The 27509-nt window shown below is 40.9% G+C and overlaps 1 protein-coding gene across 2 annotated transcripts in view; it reads left to right on the forward strand.

The window, feature by feature from the left end:
• The first annotated feature begins 13586 nt into the window (after nt 1-13586).
• Nucleotides 13587-27509, forward strand: part of INTS6 (integrator complex subunit 6) — a 94619-nt gene continuing 80696 nt past the window's right edge. Inside the window, exons 1-3 of one of the 2 annotated variants that reach the window (XM_060079812.1) lie at nt 13587-14220; nt 14601-14678; nt 15484-15633. In XM_060079812.1, the coding sequence (XP_059935795.1) occupies nt 14110-14220; nt 14601-14678; nt 15484-15633 (339 nt within the window). In that variant the 5' untranslated portion in view covers nt 13587-14109. Of the gene's footprint in view, nt 14221-14600; nt 14679-15018; nt 15050-15483; nt 15634-27509 lie in introns of those variants that run through there. The other variant, XM_060079813.1, reaches the window with a different exon arrangement.

Genomic DNA, 27509 nt, shown 5'->3' on the forward strand with positions numbered 1-27509 from the left:
TTGAACTGCAAATGTACAGTCGACTCTTGAACAGGGATTTGAACTCCACAGTTACACTTATATGCATGTTTTATCAATAGTAAGTACTACTGTACTGTATGCTCCTCAGTTGACTGAATTCATGGATTTTTTTTTTTTGGCTGCGCCGTGTGGCATGTGGGATCTTAGTTCCCCGACCAGGGGTCGAATCTGTGTCCACTGCGTTGGAAGTGTGGAGTCTTAACCACTGGACCGCCAGGGAAGTCCGGAATTCATGGATTTGATGTGGATGGTGGATACCCAGGAACTACAAAAAATGGTGGACCAATTATAAATTATTCTCAGATTTTCCACTGTGTGGTAGGCTGGCGCTCCAACCCCGGCTTTGTTCAAGGGTCAACTGTATTTCATTTGTCAATCTTTTGAAATGCAAAATATTTATAGATTTTTACTTTTTTTTCTAGGCTTTTGTAGTTGTTTTGCTTACACCTAATTTGACAGCGATTTATTTAGTGACTTTGTTTCACGTTCCATTGGTTTATGTAATAATTAACATAATACAAGTTCAGCTGGTATGAAGGGGCTTGGGGGAAAAATGCAACTGATTACACAAGCATGGAACTTGTAGTGGGTGAAGTTCACAATGACAGCAAAGGAAATTTTACTAGTTTGGGGCGTATACCACAATGTGGGCATGATTTAAAGAGGGAATGAGGAGCATCACTTAATCTGGCAAATTAAGTGGATGTCATGAGTGCTCTTAAGTGTCCATCATCTGTGATAGATATTGCCTAATAAGATGTAAAGCTATTTTACTCACTGTTTTAGAACACTAGTGTTTGGAGACTAGCGAACTGAATATTAAAATGATATTCTTACTAACATCTTAGAATCTCTCACTCCATTATCCTTCCTGCTATGTTCTTATGAGCAAATTCCTCCCTTATACTATATTTTGTTGATTGGCTCCCTTATGTTTTCCTCTGTGTCTGAGGCTCTGCCTTGTTTTTGTTCCAAGTATCCCAGCTCCTACATCTGCACAGGGATTGGAGCCCTAGCCCTAAGTCCCAATTCCCATGGATGGGTCAACGACAACTCCTGTCAGGCTTGCCCTGGATTATGCCTCTGGATTCAGATCCAGGTTCTAAGTCTATTCTGCTTTGTGACCTTGGACTATGTTAATTAATATTACTTGTTCTCCATTTCCTTTTCCGAAAAAGAAAGAACACTTAGCTTGCAGGTTTGTCAGAAGATTAAATGATCATGGGAAGCTCTAGCAGAGTGCCTGGCACAAGTAGGTGATGAGATGCGTGTTTTCTGACCATTCCCTTGATTTCATATTTCTGACTCAGAGTTCTGACCACCTACAGGTATGCTTGTTGAATGTCCTAGAGGTTGACCACCTGCCAGCCGGGATTTTTGCCCATGAAGAGCTCAGAAGGTCTGCTTGCTTGTCCATACTATCCAATCCCCCTAGCAGCCACTAAAGAGGTTTCCCTGGAGCATTTAGCTTGGTTGGCTTGGGCAGCCATCCATTTCCCATCGCTCCCTCGGACCCATTCTCTCCACCTCTGAATCTCTCTATAATTGATTTTGTCATTCAACGTGGATTACACATCTGCCATATACTGACATATTAGTCAGGGTTCTCCAGAGAAACAGAACAAATAGAAACAGGGGAACAGAACATAGAACATACATATATGTGTGTATGTATATGTATATATATATATATATATATATATATATATATATAGAGAGAGAGAGAGAGAGAGAGAGAGAGAGAGAGAGAGAGAGATTGTTTATAAAGAATTGGCTCACACAAGCATGGAGCCTGAGAATTCCCAACATCTGCAGTCAGCAAAGTGGAGATGACCTAGGAGAGCCAATACTGTAGTCCCAGTCCAAAAGCTGGTGGGCTTGAGACCCAAGAAGAGCCAGTGTTACAGTTTTGAGTCTGAAGGCAGGAAAAGACTGAAGTCCCTGCTCAAGGTGGTCAGGAGAGATGTCCCTCTTACTCAAGGGAGGGTGTCTCTTTGTTCCATTCAGGTCTTTGATTGGATGAGGCCCACCCACTTGGCGGAGGGCAATGTGCTTAACTCAGTCTACCCATTCAAATATTAATCTCATCCAAAAACACCCTCACACACACCCAGAATAATGTTTCACCAAATTCTGGGCAGGCTTGTGGTCAATTAACATCACACTGGGCATGGTGCTGGGCATTGTTCATATTATTGTCATTATTTCTGGTCTCAGAGAAGTCAGTGCCCCTTCTTTCACATCCTCATGTTCCCACCTGTGCTCTTGACCCTGTCATTTCCTCTCCTGAGACTGCCCCCCCATACCTCTCTCACATCTTCAGTTTCCCCCCATTTTTTCTCTACCTAAAAACATGTTCAGGTTTTTCCTTCACTTTAAAATAAAGGTTCTCTTTGGTCCTTTGAGCTACCATCCCATCTTCTTTTTTTTAGTTCAGAAAGAGAAGTTTATATTCTCTGCCTTCAGTCATTCACTAAAATCTCTGGTGGGAATTCCCTGGCAGTCCAGTGGTTAGGACTCCACACTTCCACTAAAGGGGGCTTGGGTTCCATCCCTTGTCAGGGAACTAAGATCCCACAAGCTGTGTGGCAGAGCCAAAAAAAAAAAATAAGTAAAAAAAAAAAATCCCTGGGATCTAATTCACCTTATTTCTTCTGTCTTTATATTCCTTATCAAAGTCAACAATGGCTTTCTCAAATCTAATAGCTTTTGTTCAGCCTTCACTTTATGTCATTAACTTTTTTAAAAAAAATAAATTTATTTATTTATTTTTGGCTGCGTTGGGTCTTTGTTGCTGCATGCGGGCTTTCTCTAGTTGCGGTGAGCGGGGACTACTCTTCGTTGAGGTGCGCGGGCTTCTCATTGCGGTGGCTTCTCTTGTTGCGGAGCACAGGCTCTAGGCGCGCGGGCTTCAGTAGTGGATCGCAGGACTCTAGGCGCGCGGGCTTCAGTAGTTGTGGCTCGCAGGGCTCTAGGCGCGCGGGCTTCAGTAGTTGTGGCTCGCAGGGCTCTAGGCGCGCGGGCTTCAGTAGTTGTGGCTCACAGGCTCTAGAGCGCAGGCTCAGTAGTTGTGGCTCACGGGCTTAGTTGCTCCGCGGCATGTGGGATCTTCCTGGACCAGGGCTCAAACCCATGTCCCCTCTATTGGCAGGCGGATTCTTAACCACTGCGCCACCAGGGAAGTCCTATGTCATTAACTTTTGAAAAAATATGTTTCCCTTTTGGAAATTCTCTTTTCTCTTTGCTTTGGCTTTGGTTGTCCACCTGTTCTCTGCTAAGATGGTGGGTTTCTCTTTCTTGTCCAATTAGGTAATGTCCCTCATTGCATTTTGAACTTCTTTTTGGCATTTACCAAATTCCATTCCGTGTTTTAGTTATTTCTATCACACAGGTTTAAAAGGGAAGCACCTAGCTCTACTACTTATTCCTTTTCCCTGCTTTATTTTTTTCTAGAGCACTTATCGCTGTCTTACAAATATAGAGTTTACATATTTATTGTCTCTCTCCTCCTCTTCCCCATGTGGGCAGGGATTTGGGACTCTTTTTTTCACTAACGTATCCCCAACATCCAGAGCAGTAACTAGTGTTCAAATAATAATTGTTGAATTATTACAAAGATTAATATGTAGGGCTGTTCAGTGCATCCTTATTTATAAAAGTAAAACATCTAGAAATAAAATATCTAGTAATAAGAAAGTAAATCATGATACATCCATGGGATGGAATATTATGCACTTATTAAAAGTCATATTGAAAACATTATTTAATGAAAAATGCTTACATTATATTAGGTGGGAAAAAAGCAGGATAGAAAAAATATATATAAAAGACCCTAATTCTATTTAAAATATAAAGGAGGGAATATATACTAAAATGTTCTCAGTGGCTATATCTGTGTAGTGAGATTAAAAGTGAATTTTGTTTTCTCTCTTATTTTTGCATTTTGTAAATTTTTGACAAATTCTTTTAAACAAAATTTAAAGTTAGAAAATTGTAAAGCTTTGAAGAAAAATACTTCCTTACTCAGGTGCTTTATTCTATTCTTCTTTAGTCTGAATGAATTTCTCACTTCAATTAGGGATATTATTTGCACTTATCTTTTGGCACTGATTAGACTGTGCTTAGTATTATGTATCTTTATTTGCTCTACTAGGCCCTATGCTTTCTGAAATCAGAAATCATGTCTTATTTATAATTTTCAGAGCCTACAATACCTGTCTCTACATTTAATAACTGTTTGAAAGAAAAAATATTTTAAAATGTTTTAATAGCCAGAAATAATGTATAGTGTTAGTTGCTTAGTGAAACCATCAATCATGTAATTTTCTTTTATTGATCTGATGTCCCTCATGACTGCCTTGAAAATACTCAGGTTTAAAGCCATGTCGGAATGATGACTATGGTTCTGGCTCAAGACAGCTACCTAGGAAGACCTTGAACTCACTTCCTGCCATGGACACAATGTATCTACAGCTGTATAGAGAACAATTTCCTCTGAACAAAAACCTAAAAACTGGCGGAGCAACCCCTTCACGTGAGGCAAACTAGAGGGAAACCATATTGAAGCAGGTAGAAAGGCTGAGACACAATCTCACTGTAATTCCCACCCCTGGCATGGCGACCTATAATCAGGAGGGAACCCAAAACCCAGAGCTTCCTCCTGAGGAGTGAAGGGTTCATACCCAACACTGGGCACCCCAGTTTTTAAAACCAGCACCTGAGAGAATGATGACTACAGTACAAGCATTTTTACCTCTCTGTTGGTAAAAATTATTTACATATTTTTCTAGTTGCTGGTACATTACATGAAAACTTCTGATTCTGGAGTAAACCTGGGCATGATAGTAGATTTCAGGACTGACACATTAAGGTAGTTAGGCTAGGCTGGTGTTACAAAGAGACCATGGGACAAATGGATCCAAAACACATGGCGCAAATATGACAAGTTTGTTTCTTGCTCTTAAGGATGGATGTTCTTGGTTGGCAGGCAGGTTTCTTCCACCCATTTAGAGTCCCCGTGTCTTCTATTTTATGGCTTCCCAGGTTATACAGCATGTGCACTGTATGCTAATTGTAGTTACTAATCTCTGCCACCTGTAGGTTAGGTTGTAGGTTCAGTGAGGGCATAGAATTGCCGGATTCAGCAAATAAAAATACAGGATGCCCAGTTAAACTTGAATTTCAGATGAACACCACATAATTGTTTTTCTTATGAATTTATTTTATTTATTTTTGGCTCCATTGGGTCTTTGTTGCTGCGTGCGGGCTTTCTCTAGTTGCAGCGAGTGGGGGCTTCTCATTGCGGTGGCTTCTTTTGTTGTGGAGCACGGGCTGTAGGCGTGTGGACTTCAGTAGTTGTGGCAGGCAGGCTCAGTAGTTGTGGCTCGTGGGCTCCAGAGCATAGGCTCGGTAGTTGTATGGCACGGGTTCGGTTGTTCCATGGCATGTGGGATCTTCCCAGACCAGGGCTTGAACCTGTGTCCCTTGCATTGGCAGGCGGATTCTTAACCACTGCGCCACCAGGAAAGCCCTATCCACTCTTTTGTAGATTCTTTTCCCATATAGGCCATTACAGAGTACTGAGAAGAGTTCCCTGTGCTATACAGTAGGTCCTTATTAGTTATCTATTTTATATAGTAGTGTGTATTTGTCAATCCCAGTCTCCCAATTTATCCCTCCCCATTGAACCCCCAGAATCTAAAACTGTACCTGTTGACTTTAAGATAAATAAATCTCTCAATAATATTTAATGAATAATTGGTATTCTGCCTGTCAGGGAGCATGTATATTAGCAAAGAATACTTATTATTATTAATTAGAACAATACTGGTATTAGTAAGAACATGTATTATCAGCCAAAAATAGTTATTATTAATACTACTTGTTATAAAAATACTTAAGTATCCAAGGATACTTACCAACAGATAAGACTTTAAAATGTATCAGCATTTCAAACTACAAATGTTTTCAGTACATGGATAAAATCTGTCTTCCCCTAGGTATCTGCACAGCTCTGCCTCTCACTTCTTTCAGGTCTCTACTCAAATGTCATGTTCTCAATGTCTTCCCTGTTCTCTATTATCTAAAGCGGCAGCCCTTCCCCCTCTGTAACACTGTTACCTTTCCTGCTTTAGTCTTCCTCTTTCACACGTAGAGTGAACATACCATATGCTTATCTTCTTTACTGCCTCCCTCCCCCACTAGAATGTAAACTTCATAAGGACAGGCATTTTCCAACCTGTTTTATTCACTGCTAAATTTCTAGCTGCTGCACATACTAGAGATTCGATAAATATTTGTTGAACCAATGACTGAATAAACACCATTGGTTCTTAATTAGAATTTATAGTTACCAGTAGTTTGATATTCACTTCACATGATGCAAGATGGATTTAATCTCACAATATCATGATTCTGCCTGCATCTCCTCAGTTCACCAAGTCCTATCAATTCATGGAGTCTATCACCTCCATGTCTTTTATTTATTTATTTTTCTATAAATAATATATCACCTCCATGCCTTTTATTTATTTATTTTTCTATAGATTATTTTTAAATTTTATTTTTACTTTTAAAAATTTATTTATTTACTTTTGGCTGCGTTGGGTCTTCGTTGCTGCGTGCGGGCTTTCTCTGGTGGCGGCTAGTGGGGGCTACTCTTTGTTGCGGTGTGCGGGTTTCTCACTGCAGTGGCTTCTCTTGTTGCGGAGCACAGGCTCTAGGCAAGTGGGCTTCAGTAGCTGTGGCACGTGGGCTCAGTAGTTGTGGTACATGGGCTTAGTTGCTCTGGGCGTGTGGGCTCTTACCAGAACAGGGCTCGAACCCGTGTCCCCTGCATTGGCAGGTGGATTCTTAACCACCGCGCCACCAGAGAAGTCCCCATGTCTTTTATAACACCTGCCTTACCTTACTGTCCCTGTTGTCACATCCACAGTGATTCCTATTTGTTCCTTGAATTAAGGCAGAAATTACCTAATTTCCTTGCTTACTGTATTCCCATTCTAATCCATCTTCCCAATTGTTACTGAAGTTATCTTTCTAAAATAAGGTTTTGATTATATTATTCCCTTACCACAAAACTCTGTCTTCCTATCACCTAAAGATAAAATCCAAAAGTTCTTGCTTGGACACATGAAACCCTTGATGTGGTCCAGCCTCAACTCCTGCCACTCTTCCACACACATGTTCCAGCCCCATGGATTTCTGTCTGCTCAAATGTCACTTGGTGAGATTAGCTGCTGTAGCCTCAGTACTCACAGAGCTCTTTGTATATTCTAATGATGCTTATCTTAAAAGCCACAAGCACTAAATAGTATGTCCCCGATTTTTTTTTCTAATGTTTGTTTATTTGGCTGCACCAGTCTTAGTTGCGGCATGAGGGATCTAGCTCCTTGACCAGGGATCGAACCCAGGCCCCCTGCATTGGGAGCGCGGAGTCTTAACCACTGGACCACCAGGGAAGTCCCAGCATTTCACTGATTTTAACATGTACATTGCTTTCTTGTTTAGCATCTGAAGAACTGGAATTCATCTTTCAGTCGTTGCACCTTATGATGCTGTCACCAGAAGGCTGTTGTGATGTAGCTGTCACAGCCTGTACATGCACAAACTTCATGGTTATTCTTGGTGGCACAATGAGGCAATTGCAAACCTTAGACATTTCAGTCAACTAACTGTTTAAAGAAAGGACATACATCCTGTTTGTGGCCTGGAAACCTTTCACTGACACCTTCTAGTTGGATCAAGAAAGCACCAGAATCAAAACTTGTGGAATGGAAGCCAATGGTTTAGAAGAAAATTCTGAAGACAATAGTAGAGTATTCTTTTAAAACATGTTGTATCACTAATGCTCCTGGTTGGTAGAATTCAGTACAGTATGGGAAAATTCTAATTGATAAGAAAGCAATATGTCTTAATTTATTTACTTTTATTTTTAATTTTTTTTTTTTGGTAGGAGTTTATTAATTTATTTTTGCTGTGTTGGGTCTTCGTTTCTGTGCGAGGGCTTCTCCAGTTGTGGCAAGCGGGGGCCACTCCTCATCGCGGCGCGCGGGCCCCTCACTATCACGGCCTCTCCTGTTGCGGAGCACAGGCTCCAGATGCGCAGGCTCAGTAGTTGTGGCCCACAGGCCCAGCCGCTCCGCGGCATGTGGGATCCTCCCAGACCAGGGCTCGAACCCGTGTCCCCTGCATTAGCAGGCAGACTTTCAACCACTGCGCCACCAGGGAAGCCCCTTTTAATTTTTTTGTTGCACCGTTCGGCTTGTGGGATCTTAGTTCCCCAAGAAGGGATCGAACCTGGGGCCCTGAAGTGAAAGCACCCAGTCCTAACCACTGGACCGCCAGGGAATTCCCATGTTGTAGTTTAATTAGCAGCATTTTTTTTTCTTTCAGTGCCCCAAAGTAATGGCATTTCTTAGAATCCGTGGTGTCTCAGAATTGATAAAATATGGTATCTTATCTTGCATTTTCAAAACAATCTTCTAAGACAGGTCTGGTTGTATCATGCCTGGGGTCTGCTGACATCATGAGTGTATTCTCACTGTTTTTCTGTCTTCTTTCCATTAAACTATAAACTCTCTAGGGCTTACCATAGTGATAGGGTTTCAATAGTGCCTATCACATAGTAGGTGGGCTATTAATAGTTGTTTAAATAATTACGGCTATGTTCATGCTCCTTTGATAGAGAAACTGTTCCACTTTGGTTCTAATTCTCAATTTGGATATGTTCATTTTCAGTACTCATCTTGAATCGCCTAAGACTTCAACTATTACTGTGAAATGTTGCTCGTTGGAAAGGTCTAATTTCTTGTTAATAGTAGTCCCTAGTAGCATTTTTTTCTGAGGATTGACATTATATAATTATATAATTGGTATTATATAATATTATAAATTAGGATGACCAAAATTAAATTTCCATATATATTACTTGAATACTTTCTGCTGCATAATTTCACATCTAATTTTTTATGCTTATTACTTCATTTTTTTTTTTGATGTTCTCGACCTCTCAACATGACTATTGTGATCTCAAAGAGTAAAACAGAAAGCTGAGGAAATGAATGGTAAGACAGCCAAAGGAAACTTTGTTAGGTTACGTGTGAGGCACACCAAGTTCATCTGATTATTCTTTTCAGATGGTACAACCAGACACCATAAGCCAAGTCATTGGCATGTAATTATTTTTAAACCGTGTTACCCTGCTTAGTTTAAAATAATTTAAAAGGGCTCTGGTTGGCTCCTACAAATGAATATAATTCATCAGTTCTTAATTGTTAGAATAGCTCCATTTCAACAATTTAGGCTATTGTTTAAGCCAGAGTCACCATTCTTTCAGAGGGTTTTGTATAATTAATTCATTCCCTTTTAAATCGGAGCCATAGCATTTGGGCAGCATTCCTTTAAAAACAGCAGCAAAGAGCATGTTTTCTCCCACATACTTCTTCCCACCAATGTCCTCCCAGAAAAGTCTTCTCTAATCCCTTAGACTGCAACAACACAGGGCTTAGCACACCCTACTCCAACTAGTTTTCCCTCTAGCATTGCAAGAGTTCACTGTTTCTTCAGTTGAGTCTGATGAAATAGTTGGCTTGCATTTGGGGGCCATGTTTTAGAAAAATAAGCCTGCATATAACCAGAATCTTCTGGAATCACATTCTAGAATCACAGAGATTGAGTGAAGAGATTCATGCTTCCCATCTTGTGCTTCCTGCATGGCCAAAGCTCATTGAGGGGAACAGTGGGAGTCTCTGGCATTATTTTGTTTTCTCTTTTTCCTTTTTGTCAAACATAGTTGAATTCAAGCAATTTAAATATGCATGTGATGAAACTCCACTGTTATCTATATTGGTGTCACATTTATAGTTTTTTTCCCTTTTAGTTTGCAGATTTATTTTAGGAGTTTTAAGAAATGTAATAACTCTAAGGGTATGTGAATTTTTAAAGTTATTTACTGAGTATTACTAGATGCTAGACACATATTCTTATACTTTAAGCATATAGCTCTTAATCAGCATTATTTAAGATTCACCTGAATAGCTTTTTAAAAAATGAGAGGTGGAGGGCCCATCCCAATTCTACTGTATCACTTTCCTCTGGGTTTGGGGATTTGGTACATTCATTATTATTTTTAAGCTCTATTGATAATGCTGATGTGCATCTCCTGGCCCAGAACCACTAATTTAAGCCATCACCAACTAATAGCTTAATTGCCAACCAGAGTCACTAAGAATAAACTTGGCCTATTTCACAATTTTGTCTAGGGACCACTCGTCAATGCTTCGTGCTTTTGGACTGCCTCTTGATTTGCTGCTTATGTATGTCCTGATTTTTTTCCTGTTCTGCCTTGGGGCCTTGCCTTCTAGCACTTCTGGGCCTCTGAACTGGTAACCTGGCCTTTGATCTCAGGTGCCACCACAAGCATAGGTTCTGGTTATATGCTCCAGGTTGGCTCCTTGCACTCAGCTCTCCTGATCTTTGCATCTAATCCTGGCTCTACCATACACCTCCACTTATGAGCCTAGTGCAACAATCTGCCAACTCCATGGATCCAGGGAAGAAAGACCATGGTGGCTCCGTTGGAAATGATTTCAAGTAACGGCAATAGGTAAGGTCATAATTTTTATTTATTTTTATCTTTTTCGGTACGTGGGCCTCTCACTGTTGTGGACTCTCCCGTTGCAGAGCACAGGCACCAGACGTGCAGGCTCAGCGGCCATGGCTCACGGGCCCAGCAGCTCCGCGGCATGTGGGATCCTCCCGGACCAGGGCACGAACCCGTGTCCCCTGCATCGGCAGGTGGACTCTCAACCACTGCGCCACCAGGGAAGCCCGGTAAGTTCATTATTAATGCATGTTCATCTACCTCACTCATCTAGTTCGATTCCCTTCAAACACTGCTTTGTACTCAGCACCCTAACTAAAAGCTCCAATTTATATGGAAAAAAAGTCTTAGCTTGGAATAAAGGCCCTCTACCATCCAGACCTGACCTACCTTTCTGGATCTTATACTGTTCTTCATGTACCTGGTGCTCCAGCCTAGATGAACTTGATTGTTCCCCAGGAAGCCATTGGCAATGCTGTGCTAACTTCCTTTCTTTACTACATTTTCAACGTCTAGAAGGAGTTTTCACCAGCAGCTTCTTTTCCTTTACCCACATACCCAAATCCTACCGATCTTTTAAAGCAGTGTTTCTCAAACCTGAGAAACGTAAAAGAAATTATGTTTCTAGCAAATACATTTTCTGAAAGGCAGGAGTCCACAGAGCACAGTTTGAAAGCACTGATAGAGAAATCTGAAGACCAACTCTAGGAAAATCTCTTTCAGTTGCAAATTATCACTTTGAAAGAAAAAATTTGTCTTTATAACTAATAAAACCATTTGTATATTGTCATTAAAATGAAAACAAAAAATTTAAAGTATCAAAGAACTCTAATTCTTATCTCCAGGGTCTAGGATCCCAGTTTGAGAAACATTGCTTTAAGGCACCGCTTAAACTTACTGACCCTGGAAAATGTTCTTTCATTACCCTAGGGAAATAAAAATTTTCTCTTTTCTGAATTATTTAGTATCTAATCACTTTCTACTCTGTAGTAGCTAATAATATGTAGGCAATATTCTTCTAGAAAAACCACAAACTCTTTGAAGGCAGGGACAATATTTTATTTTTATTTTTATTTTTTTTTGCTGTACGCGGGCCTCTCACTGCTGTGGCCTCTCCCATTGCGGAGCACAGGCTCCGGACACACAGGCTCCGCGGCCATGGCTCGCGGGCCCAGCCGCTCCGCGGCATGTGGGATCTTCCGGGATCGGGGCACGAACCCGTGTCCCCTGCATCGGCAGGCGGACTCTCAACCACTGCGCCACCAGGGAAGCCCCAGGGACAATATTTTAATCATTTTTTAACTCCACTGGTCCTCAGCAAATACTGGATGTAAGCTCGCTACTCCACTTTTAGTAGTCCAACTCTTAAAAGTATTTTACTCTTCTATGGCACATACAGAGCGCCATATTACTGAAAAGCCCTACTATAAATTAACAAAAATTCAGAGGTTGTCTTAAATATTAGGAAAAATCCGAGTTATAAAATTCAAAATTTAAAAAAGGTGCCACAAAACATGTCTGTTCTGTGTTAAGGGTAATAGGAACAACTTCTTTGAGTGACCAGTAGGCAAATAATTAAGAATTTCAGGATAAACAATCGAAATGCTAGGCTAATAGGAGAGGCCCTATAAATCACAGTTTTATACGGGTCGTATGTCCCTAATTCAACTTGTATTTTAGGCAATGTCTCTAAGTTTTCAACTAGTATATTTGAGGCAACTTTTCCTCGGACATAATTTAGGAGAGGAATCATCATGCCATCAAGCCTGATGACTGGGGCTGGTTTTATCCGAGAACGTCTGCCTTCAGGCAGTATTTGGATCGAGTCCGAGACAGCAGGGTGCAAGGAAAGAGAACTGGCAGGGTTATGGAGAACCCATGCCATGTGTCACCTGGGCAAGCCAAGTCAGTTTGTTCATCTAAAAACAAGAGAAACGGACGCTGCTTTTCTAAGGTCCTTCTTAGCTCTGAGATTGATATGCTGTGGCCCTAAGTAAACATGGCTTGTGAGAGGTTATTTCTTTGGGTAGGACGGATTATTTTTCCCCGAGTATAAAAAGGGCAATAAACTGTTTATCGATATTTGAGTCTTCCCCTGCTGCCCTTTTAGGGCTGAGTTCGGAAAAAAAAGGGTTTGTTCCCTTTCTGGTGGGTCCTCCAACGAGAGGGCTCCTGGCTAGGTCCAGCCCTCACCCTCGGTCGCTGCCCAAGGCCAAACGAGGGTGCGGGCGAGGATAGCCCCTCGTCCCCACTCCCCTACGGGAGCGGAGTGACTCGCGGAGGAGATTAGTCCCTGGTCATAAACAACCTCTCACTTCCCTTCCCCCGCCCCGGGCCCGCCCGCGCTGGGGCCGGCCCTCCGAGGCCCAAGGAACCTCCTCCGACGACCGCGGGCCCCGAGCCCTCCTCCGGAGGATGACCGCCGGCCTGCCCCGACTCCTAACCGGGCGTTGGATCACTCTACTCATCCCTCCTCGCTCGCCCATTGGGGAAGGGGTTCGCTACAGCGACCTCGAAACAGGAGCTGAGACCTGCCTCCATTTCCGTTTCTGCGACCCCTATCACCTCCAACAGCCAAGGAGAGGCCGACGGGTCTCACGCGCAGACTCACGGCCGTGGCCGCCCTGCGCGCGCCGACGCGGCCCCCGCCCCCATACCGCCGTCCTTCCGCGGGCTGTCCCCGCCCCTTCCCGGAGCCCGCCTCCGCGTCTGCCGGCCCGCCTGCTCGCCCCTCGCGCTCGCTCTCGCGCGCACCCGGCGCTCCGCCTCCGCGCGTGCTCCATAACTGTTCCCGGAGCCAGCCTCCAAGCTTCCCCCGCCCCTGAGCTGTTTGAATATGCTAATAAGAGGCCAGGGACCAGCCAGTAGATTAGCGGGGCGGTGCATCACATGGCTAGAGGACGTGTCAGGAGGCGGAGCCTCTGCAGCCCCTGCCCGAGTTAAAACCGGAGTGTGAGAGAGAAAAGCGCTTCAGTAGCGAGAGGGGCTGAGAAAGTGGTGACACCGCCGGGGTGCGGAGGGAGTCCCTGAAACTTCTCCCAACAGCCCCAGGGCCAATCTCCCCTCAGCCCACTCCCCTCTTCGCCAGCTCCCAGGTCCCCACTCCCTGCACCGGGGGTGGGGTTGGGAGCCAGGCCCGTCTCCCGCTGGGACACACACAGGGGCCGGGAGCGGGGACGGGACCCCCGAGGCGGGGGGGACGGACCGACAGACAGACGGCCGGGCGCCCGCCCCAGCGGGCAGGCAGGCAGGAGGAGGCGGAGGCGGGGGTACGACTGGGAGGACTGGGTCTGGGGAGTTTCCTCTCAACTATCGGGGGAGAAACTCCCCGCAGCCGGAGGAAAGACCCAGACCGTGTTTTCCTCCCGGGGGCCGCGCTCCCCCGCCCCGCGTAGCGGCGGTCGCCGCCGCCGCCACCGGCGCCTCCACCTCTACCATCTCCTCTTTCTCCACCACCTCGGGCCCCGGTGTCCCCGGCCAGCACTATGCCCATCTTACTGTTCCTGATAGACACGTCTGCCTCTATGAACCAGCGCAGCCATCTGGGCACCACCTACCTGGACACGGCCAAAGGCGCGGTAGAGACCTTCATGAAGGTACCGACTGACCGAGCCCGGGCGGCGACCCCGGTCCGGCGGCCCACGGGCGGCACGGGTGGGGGGAGGGCGGCCGGGGGTGGCGAGGCGGAGGTGTCGGGGACCTGACTGCGGGAGCTGCCGGGCTCGGGGACCCCCTCCCCCACCGCGCGGGCGGGCGGGCGGGCGGGCGCTGCAAGCCGGGCTCGGCCCGGGCCAGGGCTGCGGCCCCGGGCGGTGTGCGGGGGCCGATCTGTGTGTGGGGGGCGGCTGCGGCATGTGCGGTACTGTGGGGGGCGGCGGGGCCGCTGGGCGCCCCTTCTCCGCCTGGTAACCTCGCCTCTGTGCTTCCCTCTCGCCCGCCCTGTTCCTCCTCCCGTCCCCCACCCGCTCTCCCGCAGCTCCGTGCCCGGGACCCTGCCAGTAGAGGAGACAGGTATATGCTGGTCACTTTCGAAGAGCCGCCCTATGCTATCAAGGTAACAGCCCTCGCCCTCCCCCTTCCCTTCCCTTCCCTGTTCCTTCCTCTCTCACCCTCCCCGCCCCCCCATTCACCCTTCATTATGCTCCCCTCCCCCACCCGCTGTGCTCCAGGCGCTGAGGTCTTTTCCCCTGCGGGCTCCCACCCCCTCCCCCGCTACGGAGCGTCCTGGCGCGGCGCGGAGTCGCCGGGCCACCGCCGTCCCCTCCCCAGCCCGGCCCGGCGGCGGCGGCGGCGGCGGCGGCGGCGGCGCTGCGATCAACATGGCCGACATTTCCCCTCCGCGGCGTGAGCGGCAGCAATGAACTGTGGGGGATATTTATTCAAGTTAGCCCGAGTGACAGCCGGGCCCGGCAGCGCCGAGCCTGGGTCTGCATTAAAGGGGAACCGGCCCGAGGCCGGGGCGGGGGTGGGGGGGCCGCGGGGCTGGGGCTGCGGAGTCTCCCCGAGAGGGCCGCGGGCCGGTGGGACAGCGCGCTAGGTGAACTTCGCAAGTCCCGCTCACTTCTGCTTTCCACCAGTATCTTTGCATCCCCGAATTCTGGGTATGAGGCTGGGGAGTACGCTTCCCGGGGAAGTTAAAAAGTACGAAGGTTGGTAGCTACCGAAAGCTGTAGAGCCAGCAGGTTTATTCTTGGCCTCCTTTGGAAGAGAGTTTCCTCAGCAGTGATGCGTTATTGACACGTTACTCAAAACCGTGCAGCAAAGTGAAGCAGCTCCTTGGTGAACGGCAGATTGTAACGGCCGTCCGTGTGCACATGGCTTTGAAAGATGAAAAAAAATTCTTACGTTTTTCTTTTCAGGCCGGATGGAAAGAAAACCATGCAACGTTTATGAATGAACTGAAAAACCTTCAGGCTGAAGGACTTACGACTCTTGGCCAATCCCTAAGGACAGCTTTTGATTTATTAAATTTAAATAGATTAGTAACTGGCATAGACAACTATGGGCAGGTAGGTTGACTATTAAGGTGGAAAAACAGTTGATTTTTCTTTTTGTGGAAAAACAGTCCAGTCCCGAAACTGTATAACGTGAAATACAAGTGTAAAACATTTCAGATTAAAATCCAGTATGCACATAATACAAAAGTGAAACAATGACCACACTGTATATGGTTTTATAACCCTCATTTTTTTTCTTAAAATGTATTTGTGTTCAGAATTCGAATCTGAATTCTTTGCTATGAAGTTGACATAAATTTAGTTTTAATCCCTTAAAGTTCACTCAGGAAATAAATGGGAAAACCTCCTGCCTCACCACACTCAGTTTCTCTGGTAGTCTGTCCACAGGCAATTGTGCAACTCTTGCAATGACTGACAGACACTAGTTGATTAGTGGTCTTAAAATGTTAGAGGAAATTATTCTATTTGTTGTATCAGGGTTTAATTTAACCATATTGTATAGCTCTGAAAGGTAAGAAGGTTTTCATTGTAGTGCACTAACTGGCTGAGTACATTAAGATTTCTCAGCTTTTGAGGTGTGTCCAGTAAGGCACTATGCAGGAAGAATTCTGAAGCCATTCTTGAATTAAATGGCAGGTCCAGAGTTTTGTTTTTAAACTCCAAACCCTTGGAAAAGAGGCTGTTTGAAAATATGAAAGAACTCTTCCTTTCTCACTTAACTCTCCCAGTTCCTCTATTGCACTTGCTGTTATCTCTTTGAAGATGAGACAAGACCATTAAATCACATGATGGTTTATTATGGGATAATGCAAGGTGGTCCATTATAACACTTTGAGATAAATGGCCTGGGAAGTAAAAGATACTGAAGAATATGTAATGTTACACATAACAAAGGAATATTAAATCCAAGGAGTTCAGTTCCTATGTTGTTGTGCAAAGCACTATTACCACAGTGATACTTTTAGGCACACATTTTGTTCTTGTCCCCAAGTTCCATGAGCCACAGTTTTCAGGAGTTTCACAAATTTCAGGGAAATTCTTCCCACAACTACAGCTTTTGGTTTCTTTATATAGAAAGAAGCAGAATTGTTCACTTGTTTTAGAAATGTTTATGCTTTACTTTTTAAGGTTAACTTTTCAGTGCCTGAACATCTTTGGCTTTGGAAATGGTTGAATGTAGTTTTGTTGCATTTAAAGTATATGTTGCAACTTGGAGTCACTTTGTTTCTATCTTTATGGAATTATGGAATTGCACTTCATGTATTTTCTCACACATTAATCTTTTTCTGTTTCCCCTTTCATGCTGCTTTATTTTTCAGCTTTTAGTAAGTTGGGCAGATTTGCCATGAACTTAGTTTGTTTCTTTAAACTAATGGATTTATTTCCCTTTCATTTTCCTTTGTTATCTGTAGCGCTGTGCAGTCTTATTGCTTAAGGTTTTGATCTAAACTTTGAGTTCGAAGACAGATATGAAACTTGCCATTATTCAGTTATCCTTATTTCCTTATTATTGGATATACTAACTATTATTATTTGGTTGTCAGGTTGTCAGTGTATAGCAGAACTACTAATTTCCTGATCTTCTGCATCACATTTCATAAGTGGGAAAGGCATTTAGACACGTTTACCTTCTACCTCCTATTAAAAATATTTCTTAGGTGTTTCCTTAGAAAAAACTGATTGTCGTGGAGAGGCTGAGGACGTTTGTAATTTAAACCCGTATTTTCCTTTTCCAAGTTGCCATCTTCCACCAGAGGATGCTTAAGTTCTTGTCTATAAAGCTCACAGAAAGTTTGAGGTTGAAGGTGGTCCTGTTGTGCTCTTACCACTTTGACCAAGAGAAGAGCCTGGAGATAGCATGTTTTTGTATGTTAAGATTTATTAATTCAACAGGGGGGAGAGATTATGCCTTTCAGTTATTTTGATGAATAAGCAAGGATGCAAGGAGTAATATCCTGAATTAGCACATGAAAATGATACTAGCATTAAAAGAACTAAGGAAGCCACAATTTTCCAAATGAAAATGACAATGATTGAGTCTAATGATTATGAGTCTCATGATTAATTAGAAGAAAACATCTTCCCAGAAGAAATTTTTCATCATAAGATTTTTTCTTGCTGATTTAAATATACATTTTGTATTCAAAAAAAGGATAAATTATCAAGAATTTTGGATGTCTCAGATATTTCATATTGAATATAGTTCATGTATTTTCTTCGTAAGGTTATCTGCCTATTTTTTGTGGAGTACCAGTGTTCTCTAACCTCAGTGTTTCTCTTGTAAATACTTCCCGTTTCATGCTCTATATTAGGATCTTCGGAGCCCACAGTACTAAATGCTTGTATATAATCTCAGTAGTTGAAGGAAATGAGAAAAGGTGAGCTAGATGAAAGGGCATATTGATTTTATAGAACATCTAAAAACCTTTATATGTTTCTGAATAATTTTTCTTAAACACTTAAATGGGGTTTATATATATATGTATCTGTATATTTATATAGATATTTCCACACATGTTCCCACCACCCACATACATGCACATATGTGGTTTCCATAATCAATTCCAAGAGTATTTTTAATATCTATCTATATTGCATAAGTTGGCATACCTACAAATAAAACATCTTTGAGATATTAGCTAGGATACTAAGAGAACTTGCAGGGCATCAGTAAGGTTAAAGTAGCTGAGAAAAAAATGATTCTTGGTGAATGTTTTCTCAAGCACTTTGGATATCTCACTAACAAGTTCCTTGCATATAGAAGTCCTTATAAATATTTAATTTTGATAATCAGTACCATTTGCTGATACTCCTACAATCATGGAACAATGTGTAGTCAATCTTTTCTTTATAAATTATAGTAACAACGTATTAAATTGCTTATCCTTGCAGCCAAATTTGATAGATTTTTTTTTCCCACATGTATTCACCAGAGCTTCAAATAATGCTGATCTTTTGAGAGCCACTGAAAATTTGAACCTGCCTTAATATCTAAACTTTGGACATGTATAAAGTTTTAGAGGTCTGATTAAAGTTGCCTGTGTAGATCGGTTTATTTTTCATCCTTTTCCAAATTGTTATATTTTCTGTCAATGTTTTCAACATTGTTTATTATTATTATTTTTTAAGTTAGGTTCCAGTTAGGTTTAGCTGCTAAATATTACTCTTGCCTGCAGTTCATCATTTTTGTCACTGGACTGATTCCACATTCCTACTACTGAATGTACTAGTACTGATTCAGTTGTTCTAGGACTTAGAATGGTACCTGACCTACTACTGTATGCCTTTGGTGAAGACAATCCTTGAGTAATACCATAAAAGGAAGTATAATATGTGTTTAATTTTTTGAGGGTTTTCTATTCCAAGTGTTTACCTCATTGAAAAATGGTGGCTTTTAGACACCATCAAATTGAATGAATCTTAGGGAGAATAATATTAGCCAGTTTTATTGTTCAGCATAAAGAGCTATTTGTGAACTTAGCAGATAATTCAGGTAGATTTCTAATAATACTGCTTTTTTCCCTTTACCAAAGCAGCAGTACCCATTTAGTTCTCAGGTAGTACATAATAAAGGCTTCTCTTTTAATGTTGGTAGGTGAAGTAATGAAAACTTGATTCCCATTTGGGTTTTTGGTTTCCTTTAGGCTATCAAGAAATATGTAAACAATAGTTTGGTATTTATTGACCTATAGGTATCTTTTCAAAAGAAAGTAGATTATTATACTTGAACATTCTGTGCTGAATATGAACTGGAGACATTTTTTAAGTCTCTGAACTTTTTCTTCTAATTTTTAAATTGTGGTAAAAAACACACAACATCAAATTTACCATCCTAACCATTTTTAAGTGTACAGTTCAGTAGTGTTAAGTATATTCACATTATTGTGCAACCAGTTTCCAGAACATTTTCATCTTTCAAAACTGAAAGTCCTTTCAAAACAATAACTCCTCGTTTCCCCCCTAACCCCAGCCCCTGGCAATCAAAGAACGGCACCATTCTACTTTCTGTTTCTATGAATTTGACTACTCTAGAGATGCCACCTATAAATGGAATCATACAGTATTTGTCTTTTTGTGACTGGCTTATTTTACTTAGCATAATGTCCTCAAGGTTCATACATGTAGCATGTGTTGGGATTTCATTTCTTTTTATGGCTAAATAATATTCCATTGTATGTGTATACCACATTTAAAAAATTTTTTTGTATATACCACATTTTGCCTACCCATTAATCTGTTGATGGCCACGTTGGTTGCTTCCATCTCTTAGCTGTTGTGAATACTGCTGCTGTGAACATGGGGTAAATGTCTCTTGAGATCCTGCTTTCAGTTTTTTGGATATATACCCTGAAGTGGAATTGCTAGATTGTATGGTAATTCTATTGAAAAAAATTTAAGGAAATGCCATATTGTTCTCCATAAAGTTTGCACTATTTTATATTCCCACCAATAATACACAAGAATTTCAATTTCTCCACATCCTTGATAACACTATTTTCCTTTTTTCTAATATTAGCCATCTTAATGGATTTGAAGTGATATCTCATTGGTTTATTTGCATTTACCTAGTTATTATTTATATTGTACATCTCTTCATATGCTGGGTGGACTTTTGTATACTGGCTTTGGAGAAATGTCTGTTCAAGCCCTTTGCTTATTTTTTAATTGTTATTTTTTTCCATTGTTGGTAGGAGTTCTTTAAATATTCTGGATATTAACCCCTTATCACATGTGCAATTTGCAGATTTTTTTCCCATTCCATGGTCTGCCTTTTCACTCCGTTGATTGTCCTTTTAACAGAAGTTTAAATTTTTGATGTATTCCAATATATCTATTTTTTATTTTGCTGCCTTTGCTTTTAGTGTTATATCCAAGAAATCATTGCCAAATCCTATGTATTGATGCTTTCCCTCTATATTTTCTTTCAGGAGTTTTAGTTTTATGTCTTACATTTACGTCTTTAATCCATTTTGAGTTAATTTTGGTATGTGGTGTAGAATGAAGTAAGCTTCATTCTTTTGCATGTGGACATCCAGTATTTCCAACACCATTTGTTGAAGAGACTGTCCTTTTCCCTTTGAAGGGTCTTGGCGAGCGCCTGAACTTAAGTCTCCTGAAATTATTTTCAGTAATTATTGATGGATAGGGGACTCTGTAGTCAAACTTGCTTAAATGTTTTTTCTCCATCTTTAATTGTGTAAAAGAAGAGCAATGCCTAGGAATGTGAAAATTGGATTCCAATTCTGACCTTGACATTGAATTACTATGACACATTGGGCAGTCACTTTACTGCCCTGTGCCTCTGCTTCTTCGTTTCCCAAATTGCCAGTAATGAAGCCATTTATACCCTTAGAGAGTCGATGAGAGTCTGAAATGGGATGGTATATTAAAATGTAATTTAAAAATTATGATGTGCTCAGTAGACACAAAGCATACTTTTTCTCCCCTCCATAGATTATTCACCTCTGGTTTTCTCTTATTTTTCACCTTTGAATTTGAAATCAGTTATAAAAATCTGGTGATATTTAAAGCTGATTTTTATTACATGCTTTGAAATCTGTTAGTAGCATATTAAGTATATATATATTTTTCCCAGGGTGGGGCTTTATATTGCTCCCTGGGGAAGCAGTGTGAAAGGTCAATATAACCTGACCTAAGTTGTCTTAATGGCAGTTGATAAGCATGGGATAAAGTACAAGGATGGTATTTAAAAAAAAATGTTAAACGAAAACTGGATGAATATCAATTAGCAGATAAGTCAGAAAGTCATTCTTTCATAGGAATACAAGTTAGGAAAGGAACCCTTAGACGACAAAAGCACATGTTTTAGGATTCTTTCAAATAGGGAGCTCCCCCTAATGCGTTTAACATGAGATTTACACAAGTTTGATATGCAAGGAACTTTTGAGGAGCACATCTATTAGGTAGATCAAGGGATGTTTTAATAAGAAGGTTTTACTGAGCTCAAAGTAGTATAACATGGCTATGATTTATTTCCTATTGAGCATTAATTTATTATTTATTTGTTTATTTTTACATCTTTATTGGAGTATAATTGCTTTACAATGGTGTGTTAGTTTCTGCTTTATAACAAAGTGAATCAGCTATATGTATACATATATCCCCATATCTCCTCCCTCCTGCGTCTCCCTCCCACCCTCCCTATCCCACCCCTCTTAGGTGGTCACATAGCACTGAGCTCATCTCCCTTGTGCTATGCAGCTGCTTCCCACTAGCTATTTTACATTTGGTAGTGTATATAGGTCCATGCCACTCTTGCACTTCGTCCCAGCTTACCCTCCCCCCGCCCTTGTCCTCAAGTCCATTCTCTATGTCTGTGTCTTTATTATTCATGTCCTGCCCCTAGGTTCTTCAGGACCTTTTTTTGGGGGGGATTCCATATATGTTGCCATCTCTTTCTGACTTACTTCACTCTGTATGACAGACTCTAGGTCCATCCACTTCACTACAGATAACTCAGTTTCATTTCTTTTTATGGCTGAGTAATATTCCATTGTATATATGTGCCACATCTTTATCCATTCATCTGTTGATGGACACTTAGGTTGCTTCCATGTCCTGGCTATTGTAAATAGAGCTGCAGTGAACATTGTGTTACATGACTCTTTTGAATTATGGTTTTCTCAGGGTATATGCCCAGTAGTGGGATTGCTGGGTTGTATGGTAGTTGTACTTTTAGTTTTTTAAGGAACCTTCCACACTGTTCTCCATAGTGGCTGTATCAATTTACATTCCCACCAGCAGTGCAAGGGGGTTTCCTTTTCTTCACACCCTCTCTAGCATTTATTGTTAGTAGGTTTTTTGGTGATGGCCATTCTGACTGGTGTGAGGTGATACCTCATAGTAGTTTTGACTTGCATTTCTCTAATGATTAGTGATGTTGAGCCTTCTTTCCTGTGTTTGTTGGCAATCTGTATATCTTCTTTGGAGAAATGTCTATATAGGTCTTCTGCCCGTTTTGGGATTGGGTTTGTTTTTTTGATACTGAGCTGCATGAGCTGCTTGTAAATTTTAGAGATTAATCCTTTGTCAGTTGCTTCATCTGCAAATATTTTCTCACATTCTGAGGGTTGTCTTTTCGTCTTGTTTATGTTTTCCTTTGCTGTGCAAAAGCTTTTAAGTTTCATTAGGTCCCATTTGTTTATTTTTATTTTTATTTCCATTTCTCTAGGAGGTGGGTCAAAAAGGATCTTGCTGTGATTTGTGTCATAGAGTGTTCTGCCTATGTTTTCCTCTAAGAGTTTTATAGTGTCTGGCCTTACATTTAGATCTTTAATCCATTTTGAGTTTATTTTTGTGTATGATGTTAGGGAGTGTTCTAACTTCATTCTTTTACAGGTAGCTGTCCAGTTTTCCCAGCATCACTTTGAAGAGGCTCTCTTTTCTCCATTGTACTATTCTTGCCTCCTTTATCAAAAATAAGGTGATCATATGTGTGTGGATTTATCTCTGGGCTTTCTATCCTGTTCCATTGATCTATACTTCTGTTTTTGTGCCAGTACCATACTGTCTTGATTACTGTAGCTCTGTCTGAAGTCAGGGAGTCTGATTCCTCCAGCTCCATTTTTCTTTCTCAAGATTGCTTTGGCTATTTGAGGTTTTTTGTGTTTCCATACATATTGTACAAGTTTTTGTTCTAGTTCTGTGAAAAATGTCATTGGTTATTGATAGGGATTGCATTGAATCTGTAGATTGCTTTGGGTAGTATAGTCATTTTCGCAGTGTTGATTCTTCCAATCCAGTAACATGGTATATCTCTTCATCTGTTTGTATCATCTTTAATTTCTTTCATCAGTTTCTTATAGTTTTTTTCGTAGAGGTCTTTTGTCTCCTTAGGTAGGTTTATTCCTAGGTATTTTATTGTTTTTTGTTGCAGTGGTGAATGGGAGTGTTTCCTTAATTTCTCTTTCAGGTTTTTCATCATTAGTGTATAGGAATGCAGGCGATTTCTGTGCATTAATTTTGTATCCTGCTACTCTACCTGATTCATTGATTAGCTCTAGTAGTTTTCTGGTAGCATCTTTAGGATTCTCTATGTATAGTGTCATGTCATCTGTGAGCATTAGTTTTAAAGATGGTAATTTAAATGACAAATTTCAAGACCCAGGTTTTATTTTCTTTGAAAATACTTGCTATAATTTATCTTCATCATTTTATACTCTAAATCTGTTTTCTAAAGGATCAAAAAACCACCCTGGTGTGTTTTTTTAAAAAGAGAATGAAAAAGAATATCCTAAAGACATCAATTGCATTCTTAATTAGAAATTATTGAAAATAAATCAGAAGTACAAAAGGTAAATAATACGTTCCATTTCTTCAAAGAAATTTTTATTTTCCCTTTATGCAGAAGAATGTCAATAATTATGTGTATTAAACTGTACAGCTGAAAATTTAAAAGCCAGGAACAAATATTTGAATGAAAGAATTTCACTTATTCAGTTATTTTCAATTGATTTAAGGTCATTTATGGTCAGAATTAGCTAAAAGTATTGTTCAGCCATGTTTGTGTTATGGATTTCTCCAAGGAGATCATATAATATTTTATAACTTGAAATTTTCCTAAATATTTAAAATTATTTTTAGTCATCATAATCCTTCACTCAAATTTATACTCTTATAAGTAAAATCGTCTTGGTGCGTTTCTTTTCTTTGGTCAGTGTTCACGTATACCAGCCCTGTTTTCTTTCATTTTATTTTATTTTATTTTTTAATTCTTATTTTGTTTTTGTTTTTTTGACCGAGGCACTCGGCTTGCAGGATATTAGTTCCCCGACCAGAGACTGAACCCAGGCCCTTGGCAGTGAAAGCGCAGAGTCCTAACCACTGAACTGCCAGGGAATTCCGTGTTTTCTTTCATTTTAAATAAGTAATTTCTTTATACAAACTTAATTTTCGTTTAACCCTATTATTAATCTGTTTAATTTAAGCATGGTCCCAAACCATAAAGTACTGAGTTTTTTGGGTTTTGTTTTTGTTTGTCTTTATTCCCCTGATCGCTCTTATTTCCCCCCAACCTTTTCTGTTGAGATATACCTTAAATACACATATTCTAATTATGAAGCTTAGTAAATTTTTAAATACACTCTTGGAAAAAAAAATTGAACTTTTTGCATCTACTGACAGAACTTTTCAGTAGACTTTCTGTAAATATTATTATGGTTATTGTTTTCCAGGGCTTTATAATTGAAAGTGATGTTAGATTCCATCTTCCTCATTGTATTAATGTAGAAAGTAAGGCCCTTCAGAAAAGTTAAAATGCTGAATTTCTTCACATTATGAAAAATTTCAAAAGAGAGCAATTGGTTATGAAACAAGTCATGCAGATTTTATTAGTAATTTGTATTTTATTTAAGAGCAAATTTTATTGGAAGGTATAGCCAGTAGGTCTGAGTCCCTCTGGGGGGGGGGTGTATCAGTAGCTCTCCAATGAAGTGTGCATCCTTTCAGTTGCTCTGTGAAAAGCAGGCGTTTCATTGTGTTGTTGTGTTACACTTAGCTTTTATTGTAACACCTGTTAAAATACTGTTTGATACATTCAGTTGGATTTTCTTTCCACTCCCTCCTCCCTCCCAACTGCTTGAAAAAAAACAAATGTGAATGTGGGGGATAGTTGCCAGGATTTTATACCATTCTTAATTTAAGGCCTGGATGCTTGTGTGTGTGTGTGTGTGTGTGTGTGTGTGTGTGTGTGTGTGTGTGTGTGTGTACACACACATACTGTTTGATTTCATATTCATAGTTTATTTAAAGTTTCTGATGTAGTTAATACAGGACTATTAACCTAGTCTGTTAATTAGTTGACTTTTCCCGTGTAGTGTGCCAACATTACTGCTATAATTATAAGTTTTTACCTGGACAGCTTTGTAATTAGTTTCCTTTGACTTAAGATACTTTTGAAAATCTCTAAGCATTGTTGTTAAGATTCACAAAAATCTGTTTCACTCTATGAATTCCTAGTCCACCCGTGGGTTCCTGGCAAGTCATGTAATCTCTCAACCTCAGTTTCCTCATTACGAAAATAAAACGAAATAATCTATCTTGCAGGATTGTGGTAAAAATTGAGTGATACATGGTATAATTTGTTACTGTAATACATGTATTACCATTTTTGTGAATTTCCTTTTATTTGAATTTTAAAAATTGGAATTGTGGGTAGGGTATTTTATCCAGCTTTTTAAAGAACAAGATTTGTGGTGATAGGGAAAGAACTGCTTCATTAGAACTGGCTGTGCCTGGCTCTGGGGCTACTAGCTTATGTTGTATTGACTGACAAGTCCCTTAACCTCACTGAGCCTCAAATTTCTCATCCACAAATGGTGGTAATACCAATCTTGAAAAAGTTTTTAAGGATTGGAAATAATTTTTTTTTTTTTTCGGTACGTGGGCCTCTCACTGTTGTGGCCTCTCCCGCTGCGGAGCACAGGCTCCGGACGCGCAGGCTCAGTGGCCATGGCTCACGGGCTCAGCCGCTCCGCGGCACGTGGGATCTTCCCGGACCGGGGCATGAACCCGTGTCCCTTGCATCGGCAGGTGGACTCTCAACCACTGTGCCACCAGGGAAGCCCTGGAAATAATTTTGTTAATCATCTAGCAAAGTGCCTGCTTGGAAAAGGTTTATAATCTGAAACCTTTGAGAAAAAACAACAAAAGTTTTTTCATAACCCAACATGTATACATCACAAGAAGCTAGATTTAGCTGTCCAGCAGTTTCAGCTAAAGTAAAATTTCTTGCCATAGGGAACATAATGGTTTTTGGCTTTGAATTGAAGCTCTGTAGGTTACTCCAAAAATACTTTCCCCTTGGAGTTAACAAAAGTCTTTTCCCCCACATCTCTTATTCTTATTCAGAAATGGTTTAATAACAGTGAGTACTTCAAACAAACAAACATGTTTTTGATTTTCAAAGCAAGAAAGGTTTTAAGCTTCTTTGAGGAAATTTAGATCTCAGCCCATTTTTAGGGCTTTGTAACAGTATATTTTAGAATTCAGGTTGGTGATGATTAGGATGGGGTGGAGGATGTCATTGTGCAGAAGAAAGGTCAAATGTAAATGGTATGATCCATTTTATTGTTTGTAATGTAGATTAATGTGGGAAAAGAACATAATAGGATGACCCTGGAAGGATTATTTTATGTGATGATATTTTTCTTTTAGGGCCTATGTGATTTGAAATTTGATTATTGGTATATTGAGAGATAGTTGTGCCTCAAAAGTATTTTAACTTAAAAATCTTATAATTAAGAGGATTAGTTTTAATCAGAGGACTAATTTATCAGCCTAGTGATGACTTAGCAAAACTTATTCTAGGTCCTACATACTCTTGCCTTTTTTATCTTTGCCTTAGAAGGAAATGATGTTTTAACATTTTCCATCTATTAGTTTTGCTCAGAGACGCTGGGGAACATGTGAAGGTCCTTGGGAGGATTATATCATCTAAAAAACTTTATTATAGAAAGGAAAACAGTTCTGAGTATGTGAGAAAAAGTAATTGTAGCATTAGCTATTAGGTAATGTGATTTGTAACTAGTCATTGACAGGATTGATGCTGGCATGTTAAAGGAAAACTCTCACTTTGTCTTCAAGCTGGTGAACCTAGTTAGATATTAGGAAACATCAACAAAGTCTGCTTATTGGGAGTTCAGTCACTGGAAGCATCCAGACAACTATTCTGAAAGGATTAAAAGCAATTGATTATTTTTAATCACAGATATTGAAGATGATTGAGTATGCAGTGCTCTGTGAAAGGTTAGACTGCAAACTGCAGTGGATGATGTTACAAAGTCTGGGTCCCTAAGATAATGACAGATAATAGTACTTTTGGATTATTAGGAATAAGCGAAGTGATGTTTTTATGGCCTCTGATGTAATGCTTGAGTTGTGATGGTTCCTGATCATTTATGTACTTT

The sequence above is a fragment of the Mesoplodon densirostris genome, chromosome 17, assembly GCF_025265405.1.
Source record: "Mesoplodon densirostris isolate mMesDen1 chromosome 17, mMesDen1 primary haplotype, whole genome shotgun sequence".
Classification (NCBI taxonomy): Eukaryota; Metazoa; Chordata; class Mammalia; order Artiodactyla; family Ziphiidae; genus Mesoplodon; species Mesoplodon densirostris.